Source organism: Hemitrygon akajei, chromosome 5 (assembly GCF_048418815.1).
Source record: "Hemitrygon akajei chromosome 5, sHemAka1.3, whole genome shotgun sequence".
NCBI classification, from domain to species: Eukaryota; Metazoa; Chordata; class Chondrichthyes; order Myliobatiformes; family Dasyatidae; genus Hemitrygon; species Hemitrygon akajei.
Window position 1 is genome coordinate 182,041,636 of NC_133128.1, and position 16,604 is coordinate 182,058,239.

Sequence of the window (16,604 nt, forward strand, 5' to 3'; positions counted from 1 at the left end):
TTTCTCCTCATCTACTGTATTCCCCTTATCAATTTTGCTATTTACAATTAAAATTTTCAAAAGGGTTTCCTTTCAAGTATTCATATCAAATTTGACCAAATTTTTAAATTCAATTTTTTGAATAATGGAAACATTCCCAACAAATCTTAGCATTCCGAAAATATTTCCAAAAACATTAGGGATCACAACTGAAACAGATTTTATACGTCAGGAGTAACAAAGAGCAAATAAAATACATGCTTTTTTTATTTGATACAATTTTTAAAAATTGCATTAAGGCTGACTTTAAATGGGAAAATAGTACAAAAATGGTTGAAACAAAACTTCATTATAAAATTTAATTACAGTATGCTGATGGTAATAATGAAAGCATTATAATTTTATAACTTGTGTGATCTCTAGCTTTAAAATATTTTATTATATAAAATATGAATTAGTAGTCACATCTATTTTAATTTTGAGTTGTTACCTTTGCCATCTGGGCTTGGACACCATTGCCTTTTAAGGCAGCCACTGCCTTCTGAGCTGCAGCTGGACTATCAAAATCCACAAAGCCATAGCCTGAAATTCAACAGAGCACAATTATCACTTTATCCAATCTATGCAAGTTTTCTTAAAACTAAGTGATAAATTAAATGAAGAGAAGGACCTCCAAGGTGGTAATCTCCGGCTTACTCCCTGTACCATGGGCTAGAAGGAGGGAATGGGAAAGATAGCATGGATGAATGAGAGTAGCTGTGACGATGGTGCAGGGGACAGAGTTTCAAGTTCTTGGATCACTAGAGAAGGGGTGATCTGCACAAGAGGGACGGGATGCGACTGAACTGGAGGGGAACCCTGGCTCCTGGCTGGGAGGTTTGCTAATGCTACTCAAGAGAGTTTTATCTAGTTTTGCAGGGGGCTGGGAACCAGAGGACCAGGTCAATAAGAGAAGGATTGGGTCGAAGTTAGAAGGCAGGGAAAGTATTGAAATAACAGGTGTGATGGGTCGAATAGTTTGAGGTGTGTATATTTTATTACAGGGAGCATTATGGGTAAGGGTGATGAACTTCGAGCATGGAACTATAATGTTGTAGCCATTACTGAAACTTTGTTGAAAGGGGGGGGAGAGGAATGGGTGATTTATGTACCAGGTTTTCGAAGTTTTAGAAAAGATAGAGAAGGCAAGAGGGGATGGAGTTGCACTACTAATCAGGGACAATACCACAGCTGCGCTCAGAAGATATAATGGAGGGGCCAGACACTGAGTCCATTTGGGTGGAGCTCAGGAATAGGAACGGTGCAACCGCACAATGGGACTGAACTACAGACCCCCTAACAGCCACCGCAACATTGAGTAACATACAAGAACATAAGAAATAGGAGCAGGAGTAGGCCATCCGGCCCATCGAGCCTGCCTGCCATTCAATAAGATCATGGCTGATCTGTCGTAAACTCAGCTCCATCTACATGCCTTTTCCCCATAATTCCCCTACTACGTAAAAACCTATCTAACTATATCTTAAATATATTTAAGATACAGTGAGGAAGCCTCAACTGCTTCCTTGGGCAGAGAATTCCACCGATTCACCACTCTCTGGGAATGTAATCAGATTAAATAAATGTATAAAAATAATAGGGTTGTTGTAATTGGGTATTTCAACTTCCTTCAATTAAACTGGGTCAAAATTAAGTGCAAGGAGCTTGGATGGGGGTAAATTGTTAAGTGTGTCCAGGAAGGTTTGTTAAATCATTATGAGGACAGTCCAATGAGAGGAGGGGCTGTACTGGACCTGGTGTCGTGTAATAAGCCTGACTAGGTGACTTTCTTTCAGTGGGTGAATAGTGAGGGAACAGTGACTGCAACCTTTTAACTTTCTGGAGAACTACAGATATGGTCCTTGTGGGAGAGTACCAAATTGGAGTAGGGCAAATTATGAGGGCATGAGGCAGGAACAAAGAGGCATTAATTGGGAGCGCTTTTTCTCTGGCAAGTCCACGTCAGATATGTGGAGGATGTTTAAAGATCAATGTCACAGTGTACAAGTAAATATGTTCCTGTTAGAAGGAAGGTTGGGGGTGGAAAGATAAGAGAAGAACATTGGATGATCAGAGAGGTGATGAAAATTAGTCAAGAAAAAGAATGTAACGCTTCGGAAGTCAGGATCAAATGAAGCACGAGTATAATCGGCCCTCCTTATCCATGGGGGATTGGTTCCGGGACCGCCCGCAGATACCAAAAAACGCAGATGCTCAAGTCGGTGGACTTTAGGACCCTGCGGAGCTCTGGAGCTTATTTAACCTGTCTCAGTGCAGTGGACTTTAGGACCCAGCGGAGCTCGGGACCCATCACCCGCAGTGTTTCTGTTCTGGAAAACGATCACGATTGAAAATAAAGTGATCGGAAAGAGGTGAAACGCCATCGGTCATTGGAAAAGCGTTAGGCTACAGTTGGTCAACTATTGGAACAATTTTAAAGGATAAGTTGAGAATAATGGAGCATGTGAAGGCCCTGCCCTGAGGAAAGCTAAGAAACGCAGTGGTTTAATTACTGAAATACATATGTTTCTTAAATGTTTTATATGCATAGAAAGGTAAAATATATACTATATACTAAGACAAACGTTTGACTAACTGCTGCTAAATGATACTGGATGTACCTTTTCCAACTTAACTTCCGGTTTCTCTTTTTCGATTCCCGATCCGCAATAACCTATGCACATCCTCCTGTATAGTTTAAATTATCTCTAGATCACTTATAATACCTAATACAACGTAAATGCTATGTAATTAGTTGTTATACTGTACTGTTTGGGGAATAATGACAAGAAAAAAGTCTGTAAATGCTCAAACAACAAGTGCTGGATCCGCGGTTGGTTGAATTTGCGCATGCAAAACCCATGGATAAGGAGGGCCGACTGAATAAAGAAGCCAGAAAAGACCTAAAGGAGGGAATTAGGAAAGCCGGGGGGGGGGGGGGGCATAAAAGGTCCTTGGCAAGAAGGATCAAGGTGAATCCTAAGGCATTCTATCCATACATCAAGAACAAGAAGAGGGTAGGACCACCAAGGATGGTGGGGGGGAGGGGGAAGAGAAAGAGAACCATTTGCTTGGATGTAGAGAATGTGAGTGAGGTACTTAATGAGTACTTTGCTTCAGTATTTACCAAGGAAGAAGACCAGGAGATCAGTATTGAGTGTATAAATACATTAGGGAGCGTTTAGAGGTCAAGCAGGAGGAAGTGTTGGGCCTCCTGAGGAGCTTTAGGGAGGAAATACCCTCCAGGGCCTGATGGGATTTACCCCAGGTTATTGAAGGAGGCAAGAGGTGAGGTTGCTAGGCCCTTGAGCCACAGGCGACGTCCTAGAGGACTGGTAAGTGTCTAATGCTGTACCTCTACTTAAGAAGGAAACAATGGAAAATCCTGGGAACTACAGACTGGAAAGGCTCATGTAAGGAAATTGCTGGAGGAAATTCTAAGGAATAGGATGCAAGTGCATATGGAAACCCATGGCCCAAATAGGAAGAACCAGCATGGCTTTGTGCATGGCAGATCATACCTTACCAACTTGATTGAGTTTTTCAACAAAACGACAAGAGCGGTTGATGAGGGTAGGACAGTGGATGTTGTCTACCTGGATTTCAGTAAGGTATTTGATCAAGTCCCTCATGGGAGGCTAATCCAGAAGGTTAAAATGCATGGGATCCACAGCGAGCTGGCCGGTTGGATTCAGAACTGGCTTATGCTTGGAAGACAGAGGGTAGTGGTGGAAGGAACTTATTTGAGCTGGAGGTCTCTAATTAGTGGAGTTCTGCAGGGATCTGTGCTAGGACCTCTGCAGTGGGTGATGTATAAAAATGATCTGGATGAAAATATAGATGAGTTGGTTTGTAAATTTGTGGATGATACCACGATAGGTGGAATGGTGGATAGTGTAGAAAACTGGCAAAGATTACAGCACGATATAGACGAGTTGCAGACATGGGCTGAGAAATAGCAGATGAAGTTTAACCAGATAAACGTGAGGTATTGCACCTCAATAAGGCAAATGCAAGGAGACCGTACACTGTTATGTGTAGGGTCCTTAGCAGTGTTGCTGAGCAGAGACTTTGGGATCCTAGTTCATAGCTCTTGAAAGTGACTACACAGATCGATAACATGGTTAAGGCGGTTTACGGAACGCTTGCTTTTATTAGTCAAGACACTGAGTTCAAAAGTCAGGAGGTTATGTTGCAACTTTATAAAACTCTGGTTAGGCCACATCTAGAGTATCCACACCACAGTTCTGATCGCTCCACAACAGGAAGGATGTTGAGGCTTTGGAGCTGTTCAACAGGAAGCCACACACACACACACAAAATGCTGGTGGAACGCACAGGCCAGGCAGCATCTATAAGGAGAAGCACTGTCGACGTTTTGGGCCGAGACTCTTCGTCAAGACAACAGGAAGCCGCCTGGTTTAGAGGGCAAGGGGGTGTATAAACCTCGGTTTGTTTTCTCCGGAGTGTCGGAGGCTGAGGGGAGATCTGATAGAGGTGTACAAGATTATGAGAGGTATAGAGTGGACAGAGCACCAGTTTCTCATGGTTGAGATGTCTAATACCAGAGGCTATACACTGAAGTTGAGAAGGGATAGGTTCAAGGGGGATGTGAGGGGCAAGTTTTACTCAAAGTCATGGATGCCTGGAATGCACTGCCTGGTATGGTGATAGAGGCAATTACATGAGAGGTTTTTAAGAGATGCTTGGATAGGTACATGGATGTAAGGAAGAATGAGGGATATGGACATGGTGGAGGCAGGAGGGATTAGTGTTTGGGTGCTTTTGATCTGATTTTTAGCTGGTTCAGCACAACACTGTGGACTAAAAGGCTCATTCCTGCGCTGTACTCTTCGGAGTCTATATTTAAATATACAATATTATCTCAAACATTACATTTAATAAAGCAGTCAAATAAATTGATGGTCCTCTGACCTAAATCATACTCAATTTTAATAGAAAAGGAGAACATTAGGGATAACTTTGCTTAATGGATTCCAGCCATGTTCCATCATCAACTGTTATATTATTACTCTCCTATTATACTGATATCAAAGACAACAGGGAATAGCTTCAGATACACATCTCTATTTGATCAGCCACGTTGAACACAATATGGTTTACTCATCTATGTTAGTTAAATTTCAAAATGTTAATGAAATGTTAAATTTTTTTAAAAGCACCAAATCCTCTAATAAGATTTGTCATTGTACCATTGGGAGAGATAGGATTTTCGATGGGACCAACTTCTCTACTAACACCTCAGAAACTTTCCATCAATTACTAAGTCCAAGTCAGGAGCATAATGGAATATTCTTCATTTATCTCTGCAACTACAGGACAATTAACTCAAGCTAAGCAAAGTGCTTAGCTAGCTATTGAGTGTTTGTGTTTAAAATCTTTAAGAATGCAGCTCTTGCAGATTTATTAGGCTGGAATCACATTTGTAGGTGTGCCTGATAACATTCTCGGCATGACATTCTGCAGCCTCCACTGAATCAGTGTTAATCCCGTTTGTCAGTCATCGTTGATTGAGGGATGTGCAACACCATGAGATGGCAGACTGGGGTGGTATACATTTCACCCCAGTGAAAGCTGATGGTTCTTAGTGCCTCATGGATGCCCAACTTTTGAGTTGCTAAATCTGATCCCAGTCTATCCTACTTAGCATGACTGTAGAGTCACACAGCACATTGGAAGGTGCCTTCTGTGTTAAAGCAGGACTTTGCCCGCGTACGAACCGTGTGGTTATTGCTTCTATGAATGTCATTAGGAGCAGTTACATCTGTAGATGAGTGAGGACACTGTCAACTGTATTCTTTCTCCTAAGTTGGTTCATCTGCTGCAGGCACAGTCTGGCGGTCAAAAGCTTCATGACACACACATCTCAGACAGCACTACCAACCCATCCTCACTGATGACCACTGAAGTTCCTGACCTGGAATACTTCCAGCACTACCAGTGTTCTTCAATACAGAGAATGATTGATTCATCAACCGAGGAAAGAGCAGTAGCTTCCCCTGCCCGTGTTTGATCTGATGCCATCAGACTCCAATCGGATTGTTGCTTGATTAGCTGGTTGTACATTTCTCCCAATTCAGAATCCGGTCCTCATGAAGTGAGGACGTAGCACTGTCAGCTGTACTGGGAACAACTTTGCCATGTCAGAAGTTGGTGCTTAGGTCAATCAATACCAGTGGTTTGTTCAAAAAGCTTTCCTGAACATTGGCTTTCTCTCTTTCACAGTGAACAGACTTTAGCCATACCTCATTGACTGCAGTGAGGTAAAACGGAATTCAGCAGTCTGGCTGCCATATCTGAGTGGATAATATCTATTTTTGCAATGTTTGGTGGTATTTAGATGAACACTTGAAACACCTTGGAGCAGAAGGCCATGCACAGAAAGCTGGAAAATGAGATTACAATCGAGAGAACTATTTCATGATCATTAGAACCACAGAATACTACAGCACAGTACAGGCCCTTCAGTCCTCCATGTTGTGCCGACCCATATAATCCTTAAAAAAAGTACTAAACCCACACTACCCCATAACCCTCCATTTTTCTTTCATCCATGTGCCTGTCCAAGAGGCTCTTAAATACCCCTAATGTTTTAGCCTCCAACACCATCCCTGGCAAGTCATTCCAGGCACTCACAACCCTCTGTGTAAAAAAAAAACTTACCCCTGATGTCTCCCCTAAACTTCCCTCCCTTAATTTTGTACATATGCCCTCTGGTGTTTGCTATTGGTGCCCTGGGAAACAGGTACTGACTATCCACCCTATCTATGCCTCTCATAATCTTGTAGACCTCTATCGAGTCCCCTCTCATTCTTCTACACACCAAAGAGAAAAGTCCCAGCTCTGCTAACCTTGCTTCATTCTTGAGACAATGAACAAAATCACTGGAGAAACACTGAAGCTGTGCCAAACAAACAGGAATCATACTTGAGACAATCTTGGAAGAAGAATTCTGCCTGACCCAATATTAGATGACATTTTTTGAAATGCTGAAGATCAAAAGTAACAGCAGGACGATTCTATAGCTACAATTGTATCCACAATGCTTCCTTTGTATTACATATAATTTTCACACACTTCCATCTTCACACCCACACTCCAGACACCCAAAATGCACGTTAATCCCCACTGACTCTGGGCCACAATCATGCATATGCTGGCATCTCACGTTAATGGAGTTTTTCTTTGTTTGCAGACGATCTCAGCCTGCAGCTCCAAGAACATCATCATTCTGGGCTCAAAATCGATCTACATTCAGGTCTGAAGACGGTTCGCTGTTGAAATTAATATTTGCTATATACCATAACCCCAGCAGCAATCATGATCAAGATGGTCCACAGTGCCTGTTTGTACGCTGTATGACACAGCACAGACTGATTGCCCAGTGGTTTCCCTGCTGTATTATATGATCAATCCTGTGTTCTGCTGTTTGGAGATTATGTGGACTGTGAACTACACACTCTTTCTTTCTAGTCGTATAGTTTTTATATTCTGTGTTTTCTCGCCCAATCTTCTAGTTCTTTTGTGCAGGGAGGGGGATTTGGGGCACAATGTGCCTGATCAGTTATGTTCATTTTTACTGTGTGGGAGGAAGGATTTGGAGATTGATGTGCCTGTTCCATTCTGGTTTGTTTTTTTTTTGCAGGGAAGCGGGATTTAGGAGTTCACAATTGTTCTGCTTTCCTTTCTTAGTTCCGTGGCTATCCAGAGAATTAAAGAATTTCAGAGTTGTATACCTCTGATTTCATCTTGATCTGTTCAGTTTGAACCTTTGTTTTACAAAGAATATTTTTATATTAAAATTACTTAAATTATGTTAAGCCATGTTAACTGTTGCAGGTTTGAACTGTTTGACTCACAAAGCAGAAAATTTGTGAACTTATTTAACAATTTTACTAGAATTCTGCAAGTTTAGATAGACATACTTTTTTTAAAAAATGCACAATGTCTGAACGGAAAGTTGTAGAATTGATTTAAAACCGCATTACCATTTCAATGTGTGTGCTTAAATACTCATCGAAATTGTGTGCAACACCTTCAGTGTTCACACTGCACTGAGATTTGCCATTTCTAACAAGAGGATTTTCAACCTCTGTGCAAGTTCGGAGATACTTCAAAAGGCACAAGCCTGAAGTAGTATAACCACAGACCACACAGTGAGAGTTTAATGATGACTGATTCTGAAATTTGTTCTAAAGTTTACTATAACAGTTGTGAAAACAATACAAAAGTTTAATCACACACAAAATGCTGGAGGAACTCAGCAGGCCAGGCAGCGTCTATGGAGAAAATTACTGTATAGTCAACATTTCAGGTTCAGACCCTTCGGCAGGACTGGCCTGAAATGTCTTCCACAGATGTTGCCTGGTCAGCTGAGTTCCTCCAGCATTTCGTGTGCTTCCAGCATCTGCAGATTTTCTCTTGTTTGTGATACGAAGTTTAACAATACATTTACACACCTATTAATCCTCACTGGGAGTAACAGATAATGAGCACCTTGCTTTGAAATGTATGCATGACAGTTTCAAAAATACTCCTGCTGCAATATGAAGATTATTATAAATTTTCTAAATTTAACCCAGGAGGGTTTAAAAATGGGGTTGCTAATGAAAGAAAGCCACTTTCTGATGCAGACTTCCCATCTGTTCTGCCAAAAGTTGGGGACCGTTGGCAGATCCAATAGAAATAAGCCTCGCATATGCAATGCTGCACACAACGCACTTTACTGCTAAGTGTGCTACTTATCTTGGAAGCATGCCTGAGCCTGTTTAACTGCAACGCCTCATTCCAATTGATCCACAGCACCAGGTGTAAGACTTCACCACTGCTGTCCTAATTCTTTTATACCCTGGTCACTTCTCTCCAGCCCTACCTGGATCAATCCAGTTTGACCCATCAGATGACTACTGCCTTGGGCACTACAGGCTCAGGTCTGCAGAGACAATACCCTGGTCACTGAGCACCCTTCCACCCTTCCGCTACACATCACACATTTGATCCCAACAATTGCTCCTTCCGCAGTCTGGCCAACAGTTTGGAATTCTTACACCACCATCCACCTGGAAAGTTTATTATACATCCCTTACAAATACAGAAATACGCAGGAGATTCGGATCTCCAAACCCAAATTCATGTTTTGCCTCCATGTGAAGCTGTGTCCTGGGTGCTTGATCACATGGGTGGACTTGGATAATTAAAATCTGAACCCATTTGTGCAATGAATGAACTGTTCACTTTCAGGTTTTCTGAACACCAACTGCACAGAGCAAAGGTCACAGCAACACCAAATCTTTCACTTCCCAGTAATCAGAGCACTTCATTCTCACAAAATACCACATACTTGCCCTTGGGTGTTTCGTCCGTTGTCTCAATTTACTTTAAAGACACAATCTCCATATATTTTGCTTTTTTAGAAAGTTGGAGAACTTTAAGTGGACAGACTTTACTAGTGTCAATTTCTAAATCAATTGGTGACACTTCACATGCGATGCAGCAGGGAGTTCAGAAGTCTAACGGGCTGAGGAATATTGCTCCCTCTCCAGCAATTCAGCAATTTAGGCAGATTTGGGTTTTAACATAATTTTTTTTAAACTAACTATTTAAACAGAGCATATGCTAAAGCAAGGAACAGGACAGTAATGTGATCTGTATGTTTAAAGTCTTGCAGTGATAACTGTGATAATACTCACCCCCGACTTTCTAAAAATAAAGACGCTAAAGGTGAGACAAAAGATTTATCAACATCTACAGGGAAAGATTCAAGAATATTGGCTCTGGAATGGAAATGATTGAAATATTATCAGATAAACGTCAGCAAGATTATGAAAATACCCGACAGGCTAGATAACAGAGAGATTCATATGCAAGGTTGACTAGAACCTGGAATGCTAAATACAGTATGTGTTAAGTCCAGGAGAAACCTCTTCACCTGGAGAATGTCTATCTTACCACCATAAAGAGTAGCTTAGGTAAATAACATTAATATTTTCAAGTGAATGCTATTTATAGATATATTAGAGAAAGGGATACAATATTAATGACAATAGATGACAGAAGGGATCAAAGGTGCAATGTGATGCATAAATTATGCAACAGTTGAAGCGTAGCCCATAAAATTCTGTATTTTATAAATAATTCTTGTTTATCTGCACCCCTGAAATTGTGCCATTACGTCCATTTCAATTCTCCTCACTCTTCCTGTCAAAGTGAATTATAACACTTCTGCATTAAATGTTAACAGCCATATCAAGTCTAGATTATTGTGATTTAACTATATACATGAATATCGTCAAATGAGACGTTTCTTCAGATAACACACATATAACACACAATAACTTAGGAAAATAAGAATAAAATCTACAAATGAATTGCACATAAAGTGCTTAAATTAAATATTGCCGGGTACAGAACAAAATAATCAGTAACCACTTCACAAATTCAATGCGGCAGGGAGCTCAGAAGCCAAATGACCTGAGGGAAGAAACTGTTTCCATCCTGACTGTTCTTGTCTTTATGCATCGGAGTCTCCTGCCTGATTGCAAAAAGTCAAAGAGGATGCTGGGTGACTATGTCTGGTTATTTTATTAACTTATGTCCTGACGTTCATTCTTATTTACCACATTTAAGTTTAGCCTTGCCTGATCTGCAACCTTTGGGTGATAGGGCCCCCAGATGAGCGACTAAAATATAATAAAATTATCCCTCAATGTCAGCAAGACAAAGGAATTGGTTGTTGACTTCAGAAGGAGTAGTGGACCGCACGACCCCATCTACATCGGTGGTGTGCAGGTGGAACAGGTCAAAAGCTTTAAGTTCCTCCGGGTGAATATCACAAATGACCTGACTTGGTCTAACCAAGCAGAGTCCACTGCCAAGAAGGCCCACCAGCGCCTTTACTTCCTGAGAAAGCTGAAGAAATTTGGCCTGTCCCCTAAAACCCTCACTAACTTTTATAGATGCACCGTAGAAAGCATTCTTCTCGGGTGCATCACAACCTGGTATGGAAGTTGTCCTGTCCAAGACCGGAAGAAGCTGCAGAAGATCGTGAACATAGCCCAGCACATCACACAAACCAATCTTCCGTCCTTGGACTCACTTTACACTGCACACTGTCGGAGCAGTGCTGCCAGGATAATCAAGGACACGACCCACCCAGCCAACACACTTTTTGTCCCTCTTCCCTCCGGGAGAAGGTTCAGGAGCTTGAAGATTCGTATGGCCAGATTTGGGTACAGCTTCTTTCCAACTGTGATAAGACTGCTGAACAGATCCTGACCCGGATCTGGGCTGTACCTTCCAAATATCCAGACCTGACTTGCACTACCTTACTTTCCCTTTTCTATTTTCTAATTATGATTTCTAATTTAAATTTTTATTATATTTACTTTGATTTGTACTCCAGGGAGCGCGAAGCGTAGAATCAAATATCGCTGTGATGATTGTACGCTCTAGTATCAATTGTTTGGTGACAATAAAGTAAAGTACTGAAAAGTGACACAGCACAACCTGAGAACAGGGTCTTCAACGTAACCAAAAATAATGCATGAAGGCACAAGAAAATCATTACCGAAGGTCGGCTGGCGTCTACCTTAAAGAGCATGACACAGGACAGAGAGTGGTGAGCTTGTAGAAAGCAGCTAACACAATGAATTCCTGTCTCCAAATTATTAATGCAGCAAACATTAAAACATACCTTTACATTTATTAGTTGTCTTGTCCAAAATGGCTTTTGTTGATACTATTTTGCCGTACCTAAAACAGAAAAAAAAAATGAATAGTATAAACAACACTGCTGTATTGTATCGAGAAATCCTTGAATAGGTCAGACACCAGCCAGGGTATTATAATCAATTCTGCACGATCAATAACATTAATTAGAACACAGATAGCACAGCAAAGTACAGGCCCTTTGGCCAACAACGTGTGCAGACCTTTTAACCTGCTCCCAAAATCAATCTAACACTTCTCACCTACATACCACTCCATTTTTCTTTCATCCATTGTCTAGCTAAGAGGCTCCTAAATGTCCCTAATGTATCTGACTCTACTGACCTCTGATAACCCCCACACATTTTCCTCCAATCACCCCAAGAACTTACCCTCTCATATTAGCCATTTCCATCCTGCAAAAAAAAAATCACTGGCTGACAACTCTTATGTATGCCCCTTATCATCTTGTACACCTTTCATCCTCCTTTGCTCCATAGAGAAAAGGCCTAGCTTGATCAGCCTATCCTCGTAAAATATGCTCTCTGATCTGGATTAGAGAGCAGCATCCTGATAAATCTCTACACCCTCTCTAAATCTGTTCTATAATGAGGTGACCAGAACTGAACACAATACTCTGTGGTCTAACCAGAGTATTATAGAGCTTCAATCTATCTTTTTGCTCTTAATTTCTTAATTGTATCTATTTATTCTAAATTTCTCTGCCACTTCCTTGTTTCCAACTCCAGTTTCCCCTGCCTGCCTGAAAGACACCCAAATTAACTTGTTAATCTTTTCCTTTGCCCCACAACTATTGAAGTTTCGACTGTACAATCTTTTTGTTGGCTACTTTATTCCTCCCATTCTGTTTTCCCTTGCCATATCCCTGTGATCTTCCTTTGCTGAATTCAGTTTCAGAATCTGCTAGCTTCCAGTTCATATCAGCAACTGTATAAACACAAGAAAATCTGCAGATGCTGGAAATCCAAAGCCACACACACAAAACGCTGGAGGAACTCAGCAGGTCAGGTAGCATCTATGGAAATGAGCAAACGGTTGGTGTTTTAGGCCGAGACCCTTCCTCAGGACTGGAAACGAAGCAGGAAAATGCCAGAATAAAGAGGTGAGGGGAGTAGAAAGAGGCTAGCTGAAACATGACGGGTGAAGCCAGGTGGGTGGGAAAGGCAAATGGCTGGAGAAGAAGGAATCTGAAAGGAAAGGAGAGTGAACCATGGAAGAACAGGAAGGAGGGGACCCAGGAGGTGACAGGCAACTGTATAAGCTTTTTCATTTGATCTAATGTTAATTTTAACTTTCCTGTTTTTCCATGTATTCCACATTTCTAGTTAGAAAGTCTCTTCCCTGATCCTGAGGATCCTGATACTCAAGTGATCTTGATATGTTTTCTGTACGTGTCAAACAAGATTCAAAGACTAATAGTAACTTGGTAGACTGGGTCATATCTTGTTTGGCCTAAAGTAGGCAAGTAGTACTCACCATGCAAGAGAGAAAAAATAATCACTAAATAAAGCTATGCTAGATAACTGACATGTATTTTTATCTAAAAAAAAGCACAAGAACATGCACTTATAGCCTTAACATGCTTTAAAAAAAAAGCCACAGATCTCCCTCTCCAGCCATTCATCAACAAGTCTACAGTTAGTTTCTACGTTCAAGTCCGCGGGCATCATTATTTCACAGGACCTCATTAACAGAAAGGCTCAGCAGAAGATGAACTTCTTGCAGCAGCTGGTAAAATTCCATCTCCCCCAGAATATACTAGCGCAATTCTACACTGCCATCACAGAGAGCAACCTCACATCAGCCATTACTATCTAGTTTGGCGTAGTGTCCCCTCACAATACACAAAAAAAGTGCAGCAAACTGTCAGATTACAGAAAAACTTATTGGCTGCAGTTGTCCATCACTGCAGGACATGTATGCACCCAGGACCAAGAAGCGGGCATGGGGAAAAAAAAAATTCACTGTGGATACTACCCACCCGACAAACAGCTTTTCTAAAAGCTCCCTTCCAGAAAGCTCTACGGAGCTATTAAAATAAAAACCATGCCATCTTTAAAATATCTTCCCCCCAGGCAGTTAATCTGATCAACCACGCCAGTAGACACTTTAAACCACTTCTAATAGTGCTGTTTACATTGTAAATAAATGGTGGCATTTATGTATTTATGCACATTTTATTCCAGATCTGTCCTTTAATCCCTAACTATTTTTATGTAATTATTTATAATTGTTGAATGTTGTTTTTGTTGCACGTCACAACACATCCTGACCAACACACCACAACAAATTCCTAATAAATGCAAATGTGACTAAAGAATATTCTTGATATGATGTAATACACGCAAGCCACCACACAGGGGAGGATTCAGACAAAAATTGATACCGAACAAACAGGAAACATTAAGATAACTGAGAATCTGCTTGGTGAAAGAGAAAGGGTGCCTTAACATTAGAAAATTAGCCATAGGATGTCACAAAAGCACACCAAGGACAGAAATTGAATGCAAACTGAAGAAGTGATACTACCAAAGGCTGAAAGATTGTTCAATGGGATATATTTTAAGAAATGTCCCTGTGAAGAGCAAGACCAAGTGAGATCTCAAGGGGGGAATTGCAGAGCTAAGGGTTGAGCTGGATTGAAGTCCATTTATTATCGAACTGCACTGCCGAGCAATCCGCCGATTTAACCACAGCCTAATCACAGGACAATTTACAATGACCAATTCACCTGCCAGCTGGCAAGCCTTTGGACTGTGGGAGGAAACTGGAGCACCTGGAGGAAACCCACGCAGTCGTGGGGGGAACATGCAAACTCCCTGCATGCAGTGGTAGGAACACTATTAGAGCAAAGAAAATGTGGAACATAAAGGAGTTGAGATTAGAATTAATGTTTAGGATTGGCACAAGATCCAAACAGAGACAAGGAAAAGGCCATTGTAGGATTTAAACACATAGTTAAGAATATTTAAATTGGGGTTAGATTAGGCCAAAGCTAAATTGAGGAGAGCCAACAACAGTAACATCACAGCAGTGGATGTAGGTGATCTTTGTGAACAGGAAGATATTAGCAACACAACCAGAATGAAAGAAAATGGTGTCTTTGACTACAATGCAGATGGATTGTGAAGAAAGAGGAGGTACAAGGCATAACAGAACAAAAGTTTCGCCCTGCACCTTGTTTAGTGCCTTGGGCAGCAACTTTATTTCTTTTATGAGGCCGACTGCTGGCTCGATGCTCAACCCAGCACAAATGGAAGGCATGCAAGGAGCTGGTCAGATTCGAACCCTGCAGCTTGTCAGGTATAATGCAGAGTAGTGACAATCAGAGGGTGCCATTTGTCACTCTCAACAGTGTCATACCAGTGTTGTGGCAGTGAATTAACCATTTGCACACTTTCAAGTGTAGATGTACAGCAAACACAGACGACTTGGGAGGCAACACATTATTAAAATGGAAAGATGGTGTTTGTAAATCTGTAAGAACATAGCAGACGGTGTCCTCCCACCTCCTCCCAGCAGAGAGAATTTTTAAAAGTTGGAGACCAGTATTAGAGAAATGAGAACCACTTATAATATCAAATAACTGTGGTAGACAGGGGAGGGAACATGGGTGCTCAGGTCAAGGAAGTTGAGATCAGTAACTTAAGAAAAGGGTACAAATGAAGAAAAAATTAAGTTATGAATTGCAACTACAATAAACCTTGGCTTGCTAGGCAAATACAGAGGGCAAAGGGAGAACCTCCTGTTAAGCCGAATAATTTTGAGCAAAACCCTGCATGGTTCAGCAGCCTTTGGCAAAGGTGTGACTTTTCTCAGCACAATTTCTGTACTTCTGGTGTTAAACACCATTACACAACAACAGGATCATCACCCGAATAAGTTTGTCTGCAGTGATACATTTTTAAACCACACTGGTCTAAAACATCACCTTCAATCAAGTGCTGTACTTCTGGGATTGCTTTTAACACATTAAACCAAGGCCCTGACTGTGAAACCAACTGAATGTAAGAAAATAACTAAGCACTCACTTCAAGTGAAACAGGCAAGTTATCACCAGCCACCAGCTTCCTGAGAATTTTACGTCTCCACCCCCTTCTTTCTGTTAATTTGCTTTTAATAATGGTATCACTATTAAACTGCTACTCCTGGGACATTCCACGCAACTTCCCGGTGAGTACCTTCTGCATTCTTTCTAATACCATCACACCCCAACGGTACTGTGTTGACACAATACTCCAGGAGCAGCCTAACTACTATGATGTACAGCTGCAATGTGACACCCCAACTCTTATATTGAGTGATTTGGCAGGCGTGCCAAATGACTTCTTCACAATCCTAGCCTCCCGTGTCACCATTTTTCAGGAACAATGAACTACAGGTCCTGCAGTACATCAAATCTCCTAAGGTCCTGACGATTTACTGTACTTGCCCGGATAGTATTTCATGTCCTAAAATGCATAGCTCACCCTTTGGAATTGGCCTATAATTGTCACATGTGCTGTAATACAGTGAAAACATTGTCTTGCATCGTGTTCATACAGACTAAATTTTCCCCCACAGTGCATGAGGTAGTAAGTAGTAAAATAACAGAACAGAATAAATGTATAACAGCTACAAAGAAAGAATTTGATTTAATATCACCAGCATATGTCATGAAATTTGTTGTCTTTGTGGCAGCATAATATTGCAATACAAATAGAATTTTTTTTTAATTACAGTAAATATATATTAAATAAGTAGCGTAACAATAGAAATAAAAATATAGTGAGATAGTGTTCATGGGTTCAATGTCCTTCCAGAAAATCAGATGGCAGAGGGGATGAAGCTGTTCCTGA

At 41.1% G+C, this 16,604-nt stretch overlaps 1 protein-coding gene across 7 annotated transcripts in view; it reads right to left on the bottom strand.

The window, feature by feature from the left end:
- The window catches only part of LOC140728536 (RNA-binding motif, single-stranded-interacting protein 1-like), a 289,752-nt gene that overhangs the window by 60,540 nt on the left and 212,608 nt on the right, over positions 1–16,604 (bottom strand). For all 7 annotated transcript variants that reach the window (XM_073047404.1, XM_073047403.1, XM_073047402.1 and 4 more), the window contains 2 exons: positions 11,732–11,790; positions 470–561 (listed from right to left, as the gene is read on the bottom strand). In XM_073047404.1, coding sequence (XP_072903505.1) covers positions 470–561; positions 11,732–11,790 — 151 coding nt within the window. The remainder of the gene's footprint in view (positions 1–469; positions 562–11,731; positions 11,791–16,604) is intronic.